At 58.5% G+C, this 16271-nt stretch overlaps 6 protein-coding genes across 6 annotated transcripts; 3 read left to right on the forward strand and 3 right to left on the reverse strand.

The window, feature by feature from the left end:
* Positions 1-430: 430 nt before the first annotated feature.
* Positions 431-1876, forward strand: TRAVEDRAFT_59365 (uncharacterized protein; the record flags this gene model as incomplete). The annotated part of the gene is made up of 7 exons (XM_008041674.1): positions 431-486; positions 547-594; positions 661-776; positions 848-938; positions 994-1076; positions 1129-1290; positions 1353-1876. 7 exons carry the CDS (start codon positions 431-433, stop codon positions 1874-1876), a joined length of 1080 nt encoding a protein of 359 aa, XP_008039865.1.
* An 875-nt stretch (positions 1877-2751) lies between these two features.
* On the forward strand, positions 2752-4912 carry TRAVEDRAFT_72794 (uncharacterized protein). Its single transcript, XM_008041675.1, has 18 exons — positions 2752-2874; positions 2927-3005; positions 3068-3081; positions 3138-3246; positions 3407-3424; positions 3482-3507; positions 3563-3588; positions 3643-3677; positions 3728-3752; positions 3817-3828; positions 3886-3950; positions 4006-4106; positions 4164-4226; positions 4290-4317; positions 4381-4438; positions 4491-4618; positions 4681-4734; positions 4787-4912. Exons 1-18 carry the CDS (start codon positions 2813-2815, stop codon positions 4829-4831), a joined length of 948 nt encoding a protein of 315 aa, XP_008039866.1. The 5' UTR covers positions 2752-2812; the 3' UTR covers positions 4832-4912.
* Positions 4913-5195: 283 nt separating this feature from the next.
* Positions 5196-7395, reverse strand: TRAVEDRAFT_48863 (uncharacterized protein; the record flags this gene model as incomplete). The annotated part of the gene is made up of 19 exons (XM_008041182.1): positions 5196-5309; positions 5372-5498; positions 5564-5588; positions 5642-5699; positions 5759-5786; positions 5850-5862; positions 5927-5973; positions 6026-6126; positions 6180-6219; positions 6276-6291; positions 6351-6362; positions 6422-6446; positions 6505-6539; positions 6592-6617; positions 6679-6704; positions 6762-6779; positions 6837-7073; positions 7134-7212; positions 7268-7395. The coding sequence occupies 19 exons, from the start codon at positions 7393-7395 to the stop codon at positions 5196-5198; spliced, it is 1155 nt and encodes a 384-aa protein (XP_008039373.1).
* Positions 7396-9318: 1923 nt separating this feature from the next.
* On the reverse strand, positions 9319-10654 carry TRAVEDRAFT_150485 (DUF1183-domain-containing protein). The gene is made up of 4 exons (XM_008041676.1): positions 10301-10654; positions 10139-10232; positions 9984-10088; positions 9319-9932 (listed from the first exon to the last, which is right to left on the reverse strand). The coding sequence occupies exons 1-4, from the start codon at positions 10481-10483 to the stop codon at positions 9403-9405; spliced, it is 912 nt and encodes a 303-aa protein (XP_008039867.1). The 5' UTR covers positions 10484-10654; the 3' UTR covers positions 9319-9402.
* Positions 10655-10751: 97 nt separating this feature from the next.
* On the reverse strand, positions 10752-11936 carry TRAVEDRAFT_169846 (NAD-P-binding protein). The gene is made up of 2 exons (XM_008041677.1): positions 11426-11936; positions 10752-11346 (listed from the first exon to the last, which is right to left on the reverse strand). The coding sequence occupies exons 1-2, from the start codon at positions 11860-11862 to the stop codon at positions 10830-10832; spliced, it is 954 nt and encodes a 317-aa protein (XP_008039868.1). The 5' UTR covers positions 11863-11936; the 3' UTR covers positions 10752-10829.
* An 845-nt stretch (positions 11937-12781) lies between these two features.
* TRAVEDRAFT_72798 (uncharacterized protein) lies at positions 12782-16230 on the forward strand (the record flags this gene model as incomplete). Its single annotated transcript, XM_008041678.1, has 3 exons — positions 12782-12910; positions 13146-15122; positions 15179-16230. The coding sequence occupies 3 exons, from the start codon at positions 12782-12784 to the stop codon at positions 15803-15805; spliced, it is 2733 nt and encodes a 910-aa protein (XP_008039869.1). The 3' UTR covers positions 15806-16230.
* Positions 16231-16271: the final 41 nt, after the last annotated feature.

Genomic DNA, 16271 nt, shown 5'->3' on the forward strand with positions numbered 1-16271 from the left:
ACGGGAAAGAACCTGGCGACGGACTCATGAGGTCCGTCGTCCTCATCCGTTACCGCGGCAGCCATCCTTACCGGATCGGCATCCATCTTTCATGTCCTTCGCCGCGTGCTGCGCGCTTTCCGTTGGTCATATTACTCATCTGTGCTATCATGGCGCGTCCTGCTGCCTTGGCCCAAGTACCCGCTGCGCCTCCGATCCCTGTCGGTGCACAGTGTCCAGGGAGAGCGCAACGAGAGCAAAGCAGCAGGAATGCCTCCGTCCAGTCTCCGTCCGGTCCACAAACAAGTTGCCGGTAGCTTCCCCGGACCGCCCTGCCGAGCCCGGGCCGAATGCATGCTTTGCGAGAAATGGGCGCTAGTTAGGGCGTGGCGCGCGTTCGCGTCTCGAGTCTCTTCCTCATCCCACCAGTCGAGTTCATACGCCGTTCACGATGGTTCGTCCTCGCGTGTTCTTCGACATTTCTATCGACAATCAGCCTGCGGGAAGGTGCGCCTGTCATTATATCCTCTTTTAATATGCCCTCGGCCTCTGAACACAGCGTAACAGGATCATATTCGAATTGTTCAACGACACTGCACCCAAGACCAGCGAAAAGTTCGTCATCTCCCTCCCCAATTCATCTTGGCTTGCCATAACGGACTTTGGTTGGCTTTTGAACAGCTTTCGTGCACTATGCACCGGCGAGAAGGGACTGGCTCTGCTCTCTGAGCGCCCACTGTACTACAAGAACAGCATCATACACCGTTCGATTCCAGGGTTCATGATTCAGGGCGGAGGTAAGTCTCTTTCCTACGTTCTTCATCTTCGCAAAAACACCATGCAAACATGTGCTTGTTCCCACGCGAAGACTTCACGAAACGTAACGGCACGGGCGGCGAATCTATCTACGGAGGCCCCTTCCCCGACGAGGACCTATCAAGACCTCTTGATTCTGAAGGGTTGGTGCCTGAATCCCGTCCCCTCCCCATACCTCACAACTCACGCGACTTTCAGCCTTCTGTGTATGGCCAACAAAGGCCCGAACACCAACAACTCGCAGTTCTTCGTCACGCTCAAAGATACGCCGCACTTGAACGGTACGCACTTCCGCTGCTCCATACTCTTTTCAAGTGCCAACACCCTCTATAGGCAAACACGTAGTTTTCGGCCGTGTCATCCGTGGGTACGAGATCGTCGAGCGTATTGTGCAGGTACCCACGGATGAGAAGGACCGACCTCGCGCACCTGTCGTCATCTCCAACTGTGGTGAACTTATGCTGCGTGCACCAGCTCAGCCTAAAAAGCCAGAACGTACGTCTCGTTCTCTAACACCGTTATATGAACGCTGTATCCTAACAATGAACCTACCACAGCCCAATCCGCGTCCGAGAGCGCGGGAGAGTCTGACACGGACGAGGCACGCCAACACCGCAAGAAGCGGCGTCATCGTTCATTAACTCCCGACCGCTCACGGTCGCGCTCCCGCATACCTCTCTCTGGCTCACGCTCCCCTTCCGTCGACTCTGCCGGCCAGGAACGCAAGCGGCACAAATCCCACAAGAAGAGCAAGAAGGAGAAGAAAGAGAAGAAGCACAAGAGCAAGAAAGACAAGAAGGCGCGCCCCGAGGCAACCTCGCCCTCGCGCGGCCGTTCGCATTCCCCGTCCCATCCTGCCGAGCCCGTAAGCGAAACTGAGTCGCAATACGATGCACGTTTGGAGCGCGAGGAGAACGAGCGTATCGAGGCGGCGAAGAAGCGAGAGCTCGAACGTATCGCGCGTCGGCTCAAGGAGGAAGAGGAGCACCGTGCCAAGGACAGCGGCGGGGTGCGGTTCAAGGGTCGCGGTAGGATGAAGTACCTGGACCCCGAGCTGCAGCGTGACGTCGACGAGAGTTGACGATCCGCTGCGATCGCATCTTGAATATGTCCCTGCAAGCTTGCATTCTGCCATTGATGGATTGTTGCTGTATATTCGCGATGTCGTGAGTTTCGCGCCGCAGTATATGTTCATGTATACCAGCTCGATATGTATGTGGTCGCATCTATCAGTGAGGGCTGCAAATCCTCTCAAGAAGAGTGCAGTTCTATCAGGTGTGTCATGCTCTTTTGATGAGGGACGCACTAAATTGCTCGATGCTCGGATCAGGTTCCAGCCCACGTCGTCTGGCCCTCATTATCTGCACACATTCCAATCTGCTGGGCTGCAGAGCAGCACTCCAGTGGAGCAGACGGCCTTAACGAGGACGGCGCTTGTGCGGGCGCGGATTCTGGACAGAGCATCCGAGTATTGCCACCGACACCGGTACCCTCCGCCCTCATTTTCTCCCATGGCATGCCTCCATAGCAGGCTGTCGGTCCCGCGACACGGCCGGGCTCTTCCCCGTCTCTCTTCAAGCCATACTAGGCATCTACTTCCGGTGCATGCAGACCCGCTGCACCCGACAAGTACTTCTCCCAAGCTTTCCGCCAAGTTCACGACATACGGTTCGGGTCAGCTGGCTCCGAGGCCATGGTTTCACTGCACGCGCGATCTCGCCCGCGCAAAGCCCCACGGCGGTCGGCGCTCCGTCATCTTAAGAGTTTCCCACTCCGAATCCAGGCTGCACGCATCTCGCCCAACAAGGCGCCGCCTTGTTGAAGAGAAGAAGCTTAAGCCAGAGCTTGCAAATTTCCGGCTACTTACTGACGCCCACGCGCTTTCAACCAGCCTTCTGCCCCACCTGGGCCTATAAAACCGCATGCCTTCCCCACTGCAGATCCCTTCCTCGCCCGCTCGCCCGCAGCTCCCCCTCGACCGTGCACCCCTTCCCCGCCGCGATCCGAGTGAGCGACCATGGTCAACCCCGCTGAACCGGTCATTGGAGGGCTCCTGATCGAGCTCTGCTTCGCCTTTATGTACGTAAATCCCGTAACCTCGAGGTCCGCTCCGACACTGACGCACCGGCAGCCTGTACGGGATCACCACCCTGCAAACCTTCATGTACTTCCAAAAGTACACCGACGACAGGCCCTCGCTCAAGACTCTCGTAAGCCCCACGCCCTCGCTTATCCCGCAAAACTCACGCGCCCGTCCGTACCGGTCCCGCAGGTCGCGACCGTGTGGTGAGCCCGTCCGCGAAGCGAGCGCCCCCGCTTCCATTCACACACCACCCCGGCAGGATCCTCGAGTCCGTCCATACCGGCTTCTGCATGCAGTTCATCTACGCGTACATCATCGCGGGCTTTGGGGACTACGCCAACTTCCTGAACATCAACTGGTGCGTCGCCGTTACGACGCGTCGATCCCGCATCACGCGAATCCCGCCCTGCGGCCCTCGAGCTGACATCCTTGCCTCGCGTGGCGGTGCAGGGGCATCGGCGTGAGTACAGAACGCAGCGAGTGCAGCGTGCTCGCGAAGCTCATATACCCCATTTTTCTCATGCGCAGATCACAGTGGTGTGCAGTGTAAGTCCGCTCCTGTCGCACTGGCTTCCGCCGACTTGGGCTTATCCTCTTTGACAGGCGGGAGTCGCGCTGTGTGTGCAAGGGTACGCGATCGTCTCCGCCTCATTTGCGACGATTCGGGCTGACATATGTCGGAAGATACTATACTTGGCGTGTTTGGATAGGTGAGCGCACCCGTCTATAGAGTTTCGTATCGACGCTTCAACCGGTTGCAACAGTTAGTGGGAAGTCTCTCGTGTGGACCGTTATCATCGTAAGTCGACTGCGGGCACCTCGGGTTTGTCGATACTGAAGAAGTCGCAGGGGTCCTTCGCGCTCCTCCGAGTCGGTAAGTCATATAGCAAGGTCTCCGTGTCGGCGAAGATAACAGGACATGACACCTTGTGCAACAGCCTTCGGTATAGGTACGGTCAACTCGGTCTCCAGACACTCGTCTCGTATTGAACGTAGCCCTTTCGCAGCATCCGCCGTTCTGTCCTATGTATACCCAGATTGGCTCACATTCCGCCACACCAACTCGTCACTCGTATGACAATCCCGCTATTATATTTTGACACCATTTTGACAGAGCGTGGCTGTAGATTACGATCAGCGGTGGCCTCGGCTCTGCTGCATTGGTCGACATGCTCGTCGCTGTCACGCTCTCTTACTACCTCAAGCGCGGGCGCCATACATGGCACAAGTGCGTCTCACCGCTCTAGTCCCGCATCCTTTCACTTACTCACTGCGCTTCGAACAGGGAGTCTAATAGCATGATAAACCAGATCCTGCTCTACGCCGTCAACACCGGCGCGATCACGGGGTACGTTTTTGCACCCGTCCGGCCCTCTCTACGCCCGTCCACAGCTTAGCTCCTTCCATGCAGGACCGCATCGCTCCTCTGTGTCATCCTCGTGCGTACCTCACGTCCCCTCAACCGGCGCAAGGAGCCCCGAAGCGCTAACCTTAAGCCCCAGTTTGCTGTCAAGAAGAGCAGTCTCGTCTTCCTCGGGCTCGTGATGATCCAGACGAAGCGTGCGTCTGCAAATTTCGCATCCCCGTATAGTAACTAAGAAGCGCGTTCCAGTCTACGCCAACTCCCTCCTGGGGTCACTCAACGCGCGCGCGCATATGCGCAGCAAGGGCAGCCGGGGCAACACGTACTCGTCCGCGTCCAGCAGCGGCTACCGCGTCGCGACACCACGTGTACCCGTGGTACGTCACGTCTACGTACAAGAGCTCCTTCCACAGCCCATGCTCAGTGCCCTCATTGACAGGTTGAGGTTTTCCAGCAAACCGACATTCTCGACGATCGGGAACTTGCATCCCAGGTGAGTGACTTCTACTATCATCCACGTACATATCTGACTTCATCTACTGTAGACCGATTTGAATCTTGAGAACCTCAAGGGCGGCTCTCTTGCGTGAGGACAGCGTTGCGCATATGTGATTATATGAGACATTTGCTTTCTGTACTACTGGCATGTTGTACACATATGGCGGATATAATACGGGATACGGATTAACCGGAAGAGAGCCGCGACGTGTGCACAGGGTCAACAGATATGCGCTCAAATGCGCACAACCCAAACACGGCCTATTGAAATGTTGAAGGTTATACAAAGTACAATTAGTACCGCCCAGATCCGTCCGTACGACATACTAGTCAACAAATGCCCTCAATCAGTGAATAAATACAAGCCATAGGTTCCGGGCCCGGACGCCAACCGCCGCTACAGGAATAGAAATACATGGATCCCATAATGCGCCAAATGGGTACCTCAGAGCGGAATCAGTGGGATTTCTTGACTTCCACGACACTGAGCGTTTCCGTGCTGTCCGCACGCTGGACGTGATCGGCCTGAACCTTGATGTCGATAACCGTGGACCGTACTCGCGGCGGCAACTGGCGTGTAGGAAGTATACATTGAGCGTGGTAAAGAGGTTAAACAGGCAGGACAGGGCTACCTGTATGACATCCTCACGCTCTGGGACCTTCGGTCGCGTGTCGCCGGAGTCGAGCGCGCTCATACCGAAGGTGCCGGCTTCGAGTTCGGCGAATCGACGTTCCACCAGCGAGCGCCTCGAGTTCAGCCTACAATGGAGGCGTGAATGTCAGCATAAGTCGGACGCCCGAGTCAAATGTGGTCCAGGGCTTACACGGCAAGGACGGAGTTTGCGTAAGCTGAGATTTCCCGTAAGTCTGGGAGGTGGGGTGAGTTGACGGAGCATACTCACATCTCGTCGAAACCATGTTGAGGGCGACATAAATCAGGTTGTTCGGGAAGACGACCGCCTGATCGAAAAGTAAGTCAGATCGAGGAACTCCCAGTCGTCGGTTATGAGTGCACGCACGAAAACCAAAGATAGCACGCTGAAGAGTCTGCCAGGGCGAGCGACCAAGTTAATGAAATTCAGTATATCGAAAGAGTCGTTGCGACATTACCCGGTCAACAGTCCTGGTTCCAAAGCGCATCAGAACGAATCGCCTCAAACCAAGAGCATTTGCTAAGGCGTACGTACCGGTGTTGATAGTGTAGACGATGAGAACATCAATCATGGAGTCCGTACTGCACGTTTATTTCGTTAGACGTGAATTCAGCGGATCACAATAGGACATACCTCTTGAAACCCGTCCGACTGCGGTGCAAGACGAATGTCAGCGCAGACGTCAGAACAGCGTCTGCCCCGACGGCGCAGCCGAAACCAGCGGATATGAGCCACTGATAATATACGTCAACTGTGTGTCTCGTGAAGCCACCGTAGCTGTACGCACTGTGAAATGCTCCCAACTGGCAAATGAGGGCTGCAAAAATCTGACAGCCGAGGTCAGTTTGATAGCGGAACGGTGATCTTTGACAGGTAAACGTACGCCTCTGTCGTTGACGCTGTCTAAATCGTGAGTATGTTGTAGCCGGAGTAACATGATTGACTTTCAAACACTCACCGACGACGAAGCCTGCGTGAATATCAGCATTTGCTGTTGGCGCATATGTCATGATGATAGAGTATACTCACTAAGCTCGCCGAACATCAGCAAAATCTGCGGAAGGGTTAGAGAACGATTCGCAAAAGACCGGCTCGGTGTAATTCATACGTACTACGATAGCCACAAGGGGCCTGTAGAGGCCGCCGACTGATACCTGGTCAACCAGATAAAATCGGTAAAAATCTGTCCTAGTACGTACTGAGGTAGACACGACGTGCGTAGAAACTAGGTGATGAACTGAGTTGATCGCTAAGATGCTCCCCATAATTGGTAGTAGATATCTCACCTGTGGCAAACGAATATCACCGTTCCCTGAGATCAAGTATTAGCTTTGGCCACCGGTCTTCGCTCGGGTAGTTCGAGCATTACCGTCACCACAGGAATGAGCTTATTGGCGACGGATCAATTCAGCTGAAAAACGAGGCAAAACACAATGGTGCTCACCCGGAGGGACCATACACCGCTGAGAAGCGAGGCGGGGTTGAAGTAGTTCGTAGTGAGATAGTAGTAGCTGTGCCAAATCACTTTAGTGATGCGTGTAGCAAGAGAGATTGTGACTCGTACCACATGTGGATGCATAGTGTAGTGTGAAAAGTCTCCAAAGACCTGTATGGAAACCGTGTGAGCGGGTGCGGCAAAATCGTCCCAGAGGCGCAGGATACGGTACATCAATACCGTAACCTGTGAGGGAGAATGTAAGGGACCAGATGTGCTTTCGGATATAGACGTCGCCATACGTACCAAGACTTTGAGGATCGACACATCGTTCGGGTATAGGCGGAAGTATCGGTATGTCTGGTGAGCGGTGAGCCCGTAAAAACTGTAGGAAGAGGCATGTCATTGAATGAGATGTAATGGACAACGGCAGAACTGACATCAGGCCGATACAGGTGCCTATCAGGACGGCCCCGAACGTGTTATCCAAGGCCGGGACCGCCGGCAACAACGGCGGAGAGCCAACACTAGCAGCACTCGTCGCGGTCGTGTTGGAAGCTAGAGACATAGCGCGGGCAGGGTGTTCGGACCCTGGAGGCTCTCAAGGACGTTGATATAGCGCCATCGCCCGTGGAGAGTTCATGACCCCTATCCCGACAGGCCCATTGCTCTCATCAGCGCCCACAAACGAAGCCTGCCTGTGAGATGAAACGATCAGTCAGTGTATGAACATCGAGAAGCACCCCTGACGGCCATACTGCATGAGGAGCGAGTGTGAGGAACTTCTCTGCCACGGTGCATCGCTTCCATAGACTGAAGCCGTGGCGGCTGGGCTTCGCGGGAGGTGACGCAGATGTTCACGCCGCGGAGCATCGCCCATCTGTCCATGTGGTCTTCGTCGCAATCCGAACGATCAGGGATGCCTGCTGTAAGGAGTTTCGCATCGTCAAAATCAGGGAATCGCGGCCCATATGAAAGCGAAGATCGAGTCTTCCTGTTGGTCTACACCAAGACGCTGCGGTAAGGATCAATTGCCACTGCATGTACTGTGGTCGGTGGTACTTAGCTACTCCCATGGTTTGACATAGTATCAGGTCATGTGGCAGCCCCACCAGCTATATGCCACGAGCAAGACAGTGCGATGGGATCAAGGTTCAAACTCTACCGCCTTCAATTCAGGCTGGATGGTCCTATTGAATGCTTTGAGGAGATATGTCTTTTGGGAACTTACCCACGCACACAAGTTCATTTCGCATGCGCCTAGCTCTGACGCTTATCGCACCTCATGAGCGTAGCTTGTCTGGCGGACTCCCTGGGTCAGCTCTCAATCTGTGTGCGGTTGGCTGGTGGACGTACCGCATTCATTGTTTTTAGCGTGTAACTACAAGGATATCCTCTTCTGACAGAGTGTAGCCATGTGCGAGCGAACGGTTCGCTTGATAGGAGGTGTAAAACGGTGCCTATCATAGAGCACGATGTGGCTTGTATTCGCACTGGGCATGGGTTTGAAGGTCCGACCAAGGAAGACGGGTGAGCGGGCATAACGCTTTACAAGAGCAACATGTGATAGAGCTTATCAAGTCGTATACTTAGCAGATACTCTCATGAGCAGCCCCCACGCGCGAGATCGATAGGCACAGTGGGCGCAACAAACCGAACCTTGCCCGGAGACATATGGTGCTGCAGGGGCTGAGTTGATTGAGGGCCTCTTTTGATTCTGGGGGGTTCGTCGGATTGAAGGGCAAACCTCAAGCTTTCCAGGTTGTAGTAGATGAACGACTGCAGGTTCAACGTTCATGGACGACTCGATCACCCGTGGTCGCCGAGGCTCGCTTGGGCGCCTCAATGCTCGGTACCTGTCCATATAAGGCAGGCAAGAAGGAACACAACGGAAGGGTTGCTGCGGTAGAAATCTTCGCGGAGAACAGTTTGCGGAGCCTCATATAAAAATCCTCGTTGCCGTTAACCCACACCGCCAAACCCGGCATATGTACATCGTATAAAGGGCAAGTAAAAGCGGGTTCTACCAGGGTTGTCATCTCTGACTCTTCTGCGACGGCGTCATTGGCTACCGAGTGCCGCTGCGTAGGTAAGGAGCACTCAGGCTGATCGGGATGCACCCTGCTCTGCAAAGGCCACAGAGTCATCCCAGGCTGTGGTACGTTGCCGAGTATGGAGGAAATTGATTTCAGACATGCGCCTCGAAGTATTCTTACTGTAATGATGTGGAGAACTTGAAGAGCTGCAACACCCTGCGCAACCTGCAGGTATCTGCACAGGTCATCGGCCCCAATCGCGGCCAACACCGCAGAAGCACTGACCAACGTGCGTTCGGTGTTAAGTTCTTGTCGGCCTCCGCGGAATCTTGACAGACGCCCTCCGGTGCTCATCTCACCGTACTGACCATCATGTTGGATTCACTGCAGCTCGGTGCGCGCTGGATGTTGTACATAAAGCCGAATCGCGCACCACGATACCGTCCGTCTTCCTTGATCGGTCAATCCCAACGCCCAAGCGCTTGTAGAATCTTCGAACCTACACAGGAAATATCACCAGAACCACCCTCCAAGGCGCCTCACCGCACCCTAGAGCTCCCCATCCCCGTACTGGTCCTCATACTCCCCAAATTAGACGACCCCTCTCCCCGGTCCCCCTCATCCCAGCCCCCACGCCTACGGGGCGCACCCGCGCCAGCGCCCCACGAACCCCCCGACGAACTCGCCGGCGCCGGCCTCGTCTGCTGGAACGCGCGGTCGCCCTCCCAATCGTACATGCTCGTCGGCGCTCTTGGGCGGGCAGGGCGGTTCGCCAAGAACGCCCCCAGCCCGCCAAGCGCCGCCCCAGACCAGAAGCCCGGGCGCCAGCCGCCCCCGGAGGACCGCTTGGTCGTAGTGTACGGCGGGGGCGCGTCGTCGAAGTCGTCCGGGCGGGCGTCGAAGAACCCGCCCGGGCCAGAGCCAGAGCCGGGACCCCACCATGGGCGGCGGGAGGGGCCGCCGCCGAGGGGCGCGGGTGTCCCGGGGCGGAGGTAGGAGGCGAGGAAGTTGTAGAGGATGAAGGCGAGGACGGCGATCCAGAGGAGCATGAAGAATGCTGCTGCGGGGTCTGCGGCAGGGTGAGCGTGGCATAGCGGGAGCGGGTGGGGAGGGGACGTACCGTATAGCCAGCTGGAGAGACGGCCGCGGTATGCGGGGTCGTCCGCGCCTGGCCGGCGGAGGGCGTCAGGGATCTGGACGAGGCGGTATTCCAGCCCGCATGAGCCTGAGTGCATAGTTAGACCTGCACGGATAACTGAACGTTCAGGTGCGCACCCTTAAGGATGTAGGGGTCGCTAGGACCTTCCCATCCCTCACAGAGGACCTCTACGGCGCCGAACCGGAGAGCCTCAGGTAAATCTGCATCGCACTGTCATTCCGCGTAGCATATAAGCGCTCTCTGCTCTGTAGATGCAATGGCCAGAACGCGAGACGCACCTTCCACGATACGTCAGTGTCGGACCCGCCTAAACTGACGCAGCGCACAACGTCGGGCCTATAGAGCTGGCAGGGCTCGCCGAGACATTTGAGCTGCTGAACAGCCGGCGCGCGGCGCGAGGCTGTTAGCGTGTCCTTGTAGAAAATGAGCGAGGAGATCGAGTCGAGACGGATGCGCGACATCGCGTTGGTGGGGGCGTCGTGCCGAGAGATGTGGAGTCGGGGAAGAGGTGCAGGAGGCGTATGCCGGCGTCGAGGCTATAGCCAGGATGCCCCATGGCTCGTTCCGGTAGAACGTTCGAGCTGCGCACAGGTCCGCAGGAGGGCGTGCAGAGTGGCAGGACGTGTCCGTAGCTCGGGTTAGGGTCCATCGAGATTCGGTTCATACGGTAACCCCGCAGCCCGCAGCACCCGTCCTCCGCACTCAGTGTGTGCACGCAGCACTTGCGTGAACATCGGAAACGCAACCATATATTCCAGTCTTACAACATGTTTGGTGAACAACCTGAGCAAATGATACCCAGAGAGCTCACTCGCCCTTTGCGTACACACCAATCAACGTCTTCATCTCCTGCGCAGTATAATAGTCCACCGTGCGCTCGCCAAGCCCCCCCACCACAAACGTCGACACCGAGTGCATCCAATACGGCGCGACCCGCCTCCTTCCACACCCAGTCCTCCTCACGATCGCGCGCGCGAACTGCTCGCTCGTCGGCGTGTTCAGGCTCGGCTTCTGCGGCATCGACGCCGAGTTCACCGGGCCCACCGCGAGGTACGTGAAGCACACGCCCGTCGGCTCCTCGAAGTTCTGCTCGTCGTTGTCCAGCCCGCGCACGAGCGCCTCCAGGAACCGCTTCGACGCCGCGTAGATCGAGAGCCGCGGCGGGGAGATGTCGCTGGCGAGCGAGCCGACGAACTGCACGAGCACGGGCCCGTGCTTGGCCGAGCGGCGCAGCTGCGGGAGGAGCACGCGCGTGAGGAGGAGCGGGAAGAGCGCGTTCCAGCGCACGAGGTTGTGGATGTATTCTTCGGGGCGCTCGTCGAGCCTGCAAGATGGAGCGTTAGCATTGCGCGTGGACTTTCTTTGGGGGCGCAGAGGGGGTATGGTGGAGAGAATGCACATACTTTTCCGCCTGCACGCCACCTGAGCCACCAACGTTATGGATCACGAGCGTAATGTTCAAGTTCTTGAACGGCTCGAGCAACTTCTCAAAGTCGTGTCCGGGCTTCGTGGCGTCCGCGATAAAGTATTTGACGACCCCCTGAGCGCTGGGATCCCGGAGATGCAGCAGCTCCTGCCGGACCTTCTCCATCTTCTTCTCATTGCGCCCATGCAGAATGAGATTGAAGCCGCGCGTATACAGCTCCGATGCTACCGCACGTCCAATACCGTCCGTCGCACCTGTGATGACTGCGTACGGGTACCCCCCATGGACGTATCGATGGACCATGTTCGGGCGGAGGAAGTAGAGCCATATGAAGCTCAGGAAGCGGAGGGCCAGGGGGAGTGAGAGCACGGCACCGACGACGGCGAACGCATTAACGACAGCCTGGGAGACCATGGTGGTGCGAAGTGGGGGAGTTCGCGCTGCGGTCGCTGATTTATCCCTGGACGAGAGGCGTGGGGGAGGATGATGGGGAGATCAGGGCGTCGAGGGCGCGAGGCTGGCGACCTCGTGTTGGTCTTTGTTCGCCCATGGGGACAGGAATTTGAAGGAATGATGCCGAGTTGCGCATGTGTCGCGGCCGTGAGAGTCCGAGACTTACAAGCTTCGTTCATGTTCTTAGCACGTGCAGAGTGGGCTGAGACGCGTTACGACGCGTCGTAGTCAGTGTCCAAGTCCAGTCCATGTGCATTATACATGCGAAAGAGCTGATGTATATGTACCAGTACAAAATTCAGGCAGTTGATGCGAACAAACGATGAGAGTAAACAGGACGTGAGTTTCGTTCAGTTGTGTCGCGTGAGAGGCTGAAAGTAGGCGAACTTCTCCGAGGCTCCCGGTGGGGTTTGTGGGGGAAAACATTGTCGTGCGCGCGTCCTAGAGGGCTCTGAGCACAAGCAAGATGAGAGAAGAGAGGAGAGCGAGTACTCGGACCCCAAGCGCGTCCAGATATTGGGCGCCTCTATCTCGCGTAGGGCACGTGACGTGCAAAGGATATTGAACCCGGCGTTAGCGGCGAGGCCGTCCTTCGCGTCTTGCGCTCTCCTCCTCCTCCCTCCCTCCCTCCTCTCCGCCTCCGCCTCTCCTCCCTCCTCCTCCAGACCGTCCGAACGCAGCGCTTGCGCACCCTACACGCATAAACCCACCCAACCTCCACTGTACGCCCGCTTTAGATCGTGCGATCGCGGAGAGAAGCTCACCTTCCGAACTCAATCCCCGCAGGACCCACGCCCCCCACGTTCTCTACTGACCTTCACGCCTTCGACCAGCGACCCTTTTCGCTCCCTTTACCCCCCTTCATTTCACGACCTCGCCCATGGCTGCCCCGACCCAGGTGTTGCCCTCGTGGCTCACGCTCTCCACCACCCTCGTCACCCTCACGGACGGCAGCGTCTTGACGTCCTCCAGGCTCCTCACGTTGCCGCTCACGTACTACGGTCCGAGTGTGAGTCGCCTATTGCCTCGCTTTCTGCTGCTGGAGGGTCGGTGCGGGTGACGTGCGGTCTTGTGGCCTTGCACCTGTCGCGTTTGTTATCATGCACGTGTCTTGCGGACGTGCGTCCGAGGAATGGCAAGATTGGCGTTTTGACGCGACAGGAGGGGAAGAGCGCATCGTCATCGCGCTTTTTTGTGAAGTTTATCCGACGTGCATTGATGCTCACGTATTGCATCCACTGTAGATCCCACTGGGCACTGATGGAGTTTGGACGTACGGTGGCTTAACTTCACCAGCATCGACAAGCACCACTCCCTCTGCGACGGCTACGCCGACGCCATCAAGCTCTCTCGTCACGTCCGCTATCACCACCGCACCCTCCGCCTCTACCTCATTATCATCCACCCCTACCATATCCTCCGCCTCTACAGCGTCGGCGTCAACGACCAGCACCTCATCGGCACCTGCAGCATCAAGCAGTGCAGCAATAGCAGGAGCTGCCCACGGGATCTCACCAGCCACTCTAGGCGCGATCCTCGGCAGCGTCCTTGGCACGTTGCTGCTTCTAGTCCTCATCGCCATCATATTCCTCCTCCGCCAGAACAGACGCCGACATGATGCGGCCCCCAACGGGCACCCGTCCTCCAGCTTCTGGAACCGACAGACGACGCTGCTGTCGCTGCTATCTCGCGGTGGCCCGCGAAACACGCCTATCTGGACAGGCTGGGAGATGGTCGATCCTGATGAGGGACCGGAGGGCGGACGGCGCAGCCCTGGCGAGGGCTCTCCGCGCGGCAGCGGCGAGGAAGAGGACCCATTCCTGACCCGTCGCAGTGCCCGCAGCGGCGGAACGGACATGGCGCAGACGCGCACGGACACGGACACCCTCGTGAGCCTTCCCGCCGCCGCGCGGACAGGTTCTATTTCGACACATCACTCGGTGCGGAAGCCAGGCGGGCACATCATCTCCCCTGAGGAGCAGCTGCGGCTCGAAGAGCAGTTCGCTGATGCCCCGCCCTACGCAAGCATCCGCGTCGTTGCGCCCAGTACGTCCAGCGAGCAGGAGGCCCCGCTCATCCCCCCGCCGCCGTTGAACTACGACAACAACCGGGGTAATGCCTCGCACCGGGTCTCCGTCCACCCCTCTCTCCGCTCGCAAAAGTCGAGAGAGGCGCGCTCTCTCACGTCTGAGAAGTCGCTCGGCAGCATCGGCACGGATCCCCAGGAGGAGGGCGCAGAGCTTCTCACCGCCCGCCGCGTCAAGGTCAGTCGGATTAACCCCCCAGCAGACAATGGCGCAGGCAGTTCAAGCATGGCAGCCCCGAGTACGCTCGCACTGGACCGTCTGGCAAACCTTGGGCGACTCAGCTGGTTCAAGCGCATGTCTTTCCTTGGTGCTACTCCCACAGGCTCGCGGCCATTGTCGTATGCTGATCCAGACACCGCTGCTGCTGCTACGTCTGACCCGTACACGCGCACCCCTCCCCGCCACTCCCGCAACGGCTCGCATTCGGGAACCGGCTCACGGTCACGCCCCGGTTCCTTCGCGCGTGCGTCTCCGCTCGAGCCCGCCGCCGCAGACAGCCTGGGTAGACGACTCAGACAAGATTCCGGCCTTGGGTTCGGCACGAACGACGAACGGCCTATCTCGTCCGTCAGCGCACGGAGTGCGACGAGCGGGAACACGGTATTCTATGACGCGCAGTCGAGGCCCGCGAGCTCAATGGGCACGCGTTCCTCCGCGGGAACCCCGGTCTCTGGCTCAATGGCCGTCCCCCCTGTGCCGCCCGTCCCGCAGCAGCACCTGCACCCGTCCCCGCTCGCACACGAGGTCCCACGCTCATCGTCTTCCCCCGAAGTACGGTACGCCGAGGTCCCGAGTGCGCCGCCAGCGTACGAGGAGGTGCCCGCCGCCTCGCAGGCTCATCCGGAGGACGACTACACTGAGGTGGACGTGCTGGACATCCCCGCTCCCAGGCCGGCGTCGCCGTTCAGCGCGGCGTCGTCGCGGCCGACGTTCCCTCCTGGTCTCGTCCCGCTCCCCACACCGAGGGTGTGGCGCGACTCGCATGCGAGCAGCTCGCCGAGCCCTGCGACAGACAGCACTTCGCACGTCGGGATTGACATTCTCGAGGATGAGCCTCCCTCTGCAGACAACGGATGGCGCAGTCTCGCTGGAGGCTTCAGGCCGAGCGATGGCAGGAGGACGACCTTCGGCGTAGTGAGTTCTCTATCAGTTTGATTGATTGGACGCGTTTGCTTATGGTTCACTTATAGCCTATGGTCGTCCATCCCCGGGATGCCCTTCACTCTGAGCGCGGATCGCTCCACTCGATGCGCTCGCACCTGAGCCCCAACTCGTCCATGAGTCCAGCCGGCTCTGCGCCTGCGTCAACTCGTCATACCATGACGGGCTCCGGCTCGTCCCGCCCCTCAGACTCCTCCCACTCGCGCGGTCCTACAGGGAGCAGTGGCGGCTCTCTTGCCCACACCAACTCGATTTCCTCCGAAGACCGCCGCCGGCGTCGCGCCGAGGTCGGTGAGGTCACCGAGCCGCCCATCTCCGCTGTCTTCCCGGGGCGCGGATTCCCCAGTTCCCCTCCGCCTCCCGCACATACCCACGGGGAGGACGCGATGGGCTACCCGCCTGCGTACCCCTCCGACGCGCCGTTGCCAATGCTGATGCGCTCTCTCCCTGCGACCGTGTCGGGCACGATGACATCGACGGGGACGAGGGGAACGGCCAATACGGAGGACACCCTGACGGACGAGAGTGTGACGACGGCGCAGACGGACCCCATTACGGGCGCGGTGATGCACTTCCCGCGGCTGCCGTGGCGGAACACGATGGGCCAAAACCAGGCGTGGTCCGATGGACGTGTGCGCGAGGACGCCCCATGGTAGAGACTCGTCCGCCCCCTTGTTCCTTGCTGCTTCGTGATACCCGGACCGTGTTGACCGTGCTAGAGCGGACGACGCTTGCTCGCACTGTGGACTTGCCGTGATGCTTTCATTTTCCGCCGCTCCTCATCCATCTAGAGCGGCCGCCGACGCCAGGTCGGCGGTTGGTGCCCCTTGCTTCCTTTGCTTTTGCATTTGCCTGCTGCTTGCGTTTTGCCATCAGTTATTCCCTACACTTCCGCCTCCCACTCTGCTGTTCCCTTGCCCTTACTCCTTCCGCCCCGCCCGCCCTACCCGCCCCTTCCTCTTCTCCTTCCTTGCGACACCCCCCGCGGGCGGGGCATACCCCTTGTGCTACCCCCTCCCTCTACCTTACCCCCCCTCCGCGACACCCCTCCTGCGACGCCCCACACTCTACACTCCTATCCCACACCTTCTACCCCTGGATTTCAGGTCCTGTGTGTATCTA

This window comes from Trametes versicolor (assembly GCF_000271585.1).
Source record: "Trametes versicolor FP-101664 SS1 unplaced genomic scaffold TRAVEscaffold_7, whole genome shotgun sequence".
Taxonomy (NCBI): Eukaryota; Fungi; Basidiomycota; class Agaricomycetes; order Polyporales; family Polyporaceae; genus Trametes; species Trametes versicolor.

What these genes read in the sequence shown, in the direction of transcription:
- TRAVEDRAFT_72794 (XM_008041675.1), top strand. Translation starts at nt 2,813, where the DNA reads ATGGTCAACCCCGCTGAACCGGTCATTGGAGGGCTCCTGATCGAGCTC. An exon ending in TACTTGGCGTGTTTGGATAG is followed by an intron (nt 3,589 to 3,642) that starts GTGAGCGCACCC and finishes CGGTTGCAACAG; the next exon opens with TTAGTGGGAAGTCTCTCGTG. An exon ending in AACACCGGCGCGATCACGGG is followed by an intron (nt 4,227 to 4,289) that starts GTACGTTTTTGC and finishes CCTTCCATGCAG; the next exon opens with GACCGCATCGCTCCTCTGTG.
- TRAVEDRAFT_150485 (XM_008041676.1), bottom strand. Translation starts at nt 10,483, where the DNA reads ATGTCGCGCATCCGTCTCGACTCGATCTCCTCGCTCATTTTCTACAAG. An exon ending in ACACTGACGTATCGTGGAAG is followed by an intron (nt 10,233 to 10,300) that starts GTGCGTCTCGCG and finishes GCGGAATGACAG; the next exon opens with TGCGATGCAGATTTACCTGA. An exon ending in CGACCCCTACATCCTTAAGG is followed by an intron (nt 10,089 to 10,138) that starts GTGCGCACCTGA and finishes CTATGCACTCAG; the next exon opens with GCTCATGCGGGCTGGAATAC.
- TRAVEDRAFT_169846 (XM_008041677.1), bottom strand. Translation starts at nt 11,862, where the DNA reads ATGGTCTCCCAGGCTGTCGTTAATGCGTTCGCCGTCGTCGGTGCCGTG. An exon ending in GGTGGCGTGCAGGCGGAAAA is followed by an intron (nt 11,347 to 11,425) that starts GTATGTGCATTC and finishes TCCATCTTGCAG; the next exon opens with GCTCGACGAGCGCCCCGAAG.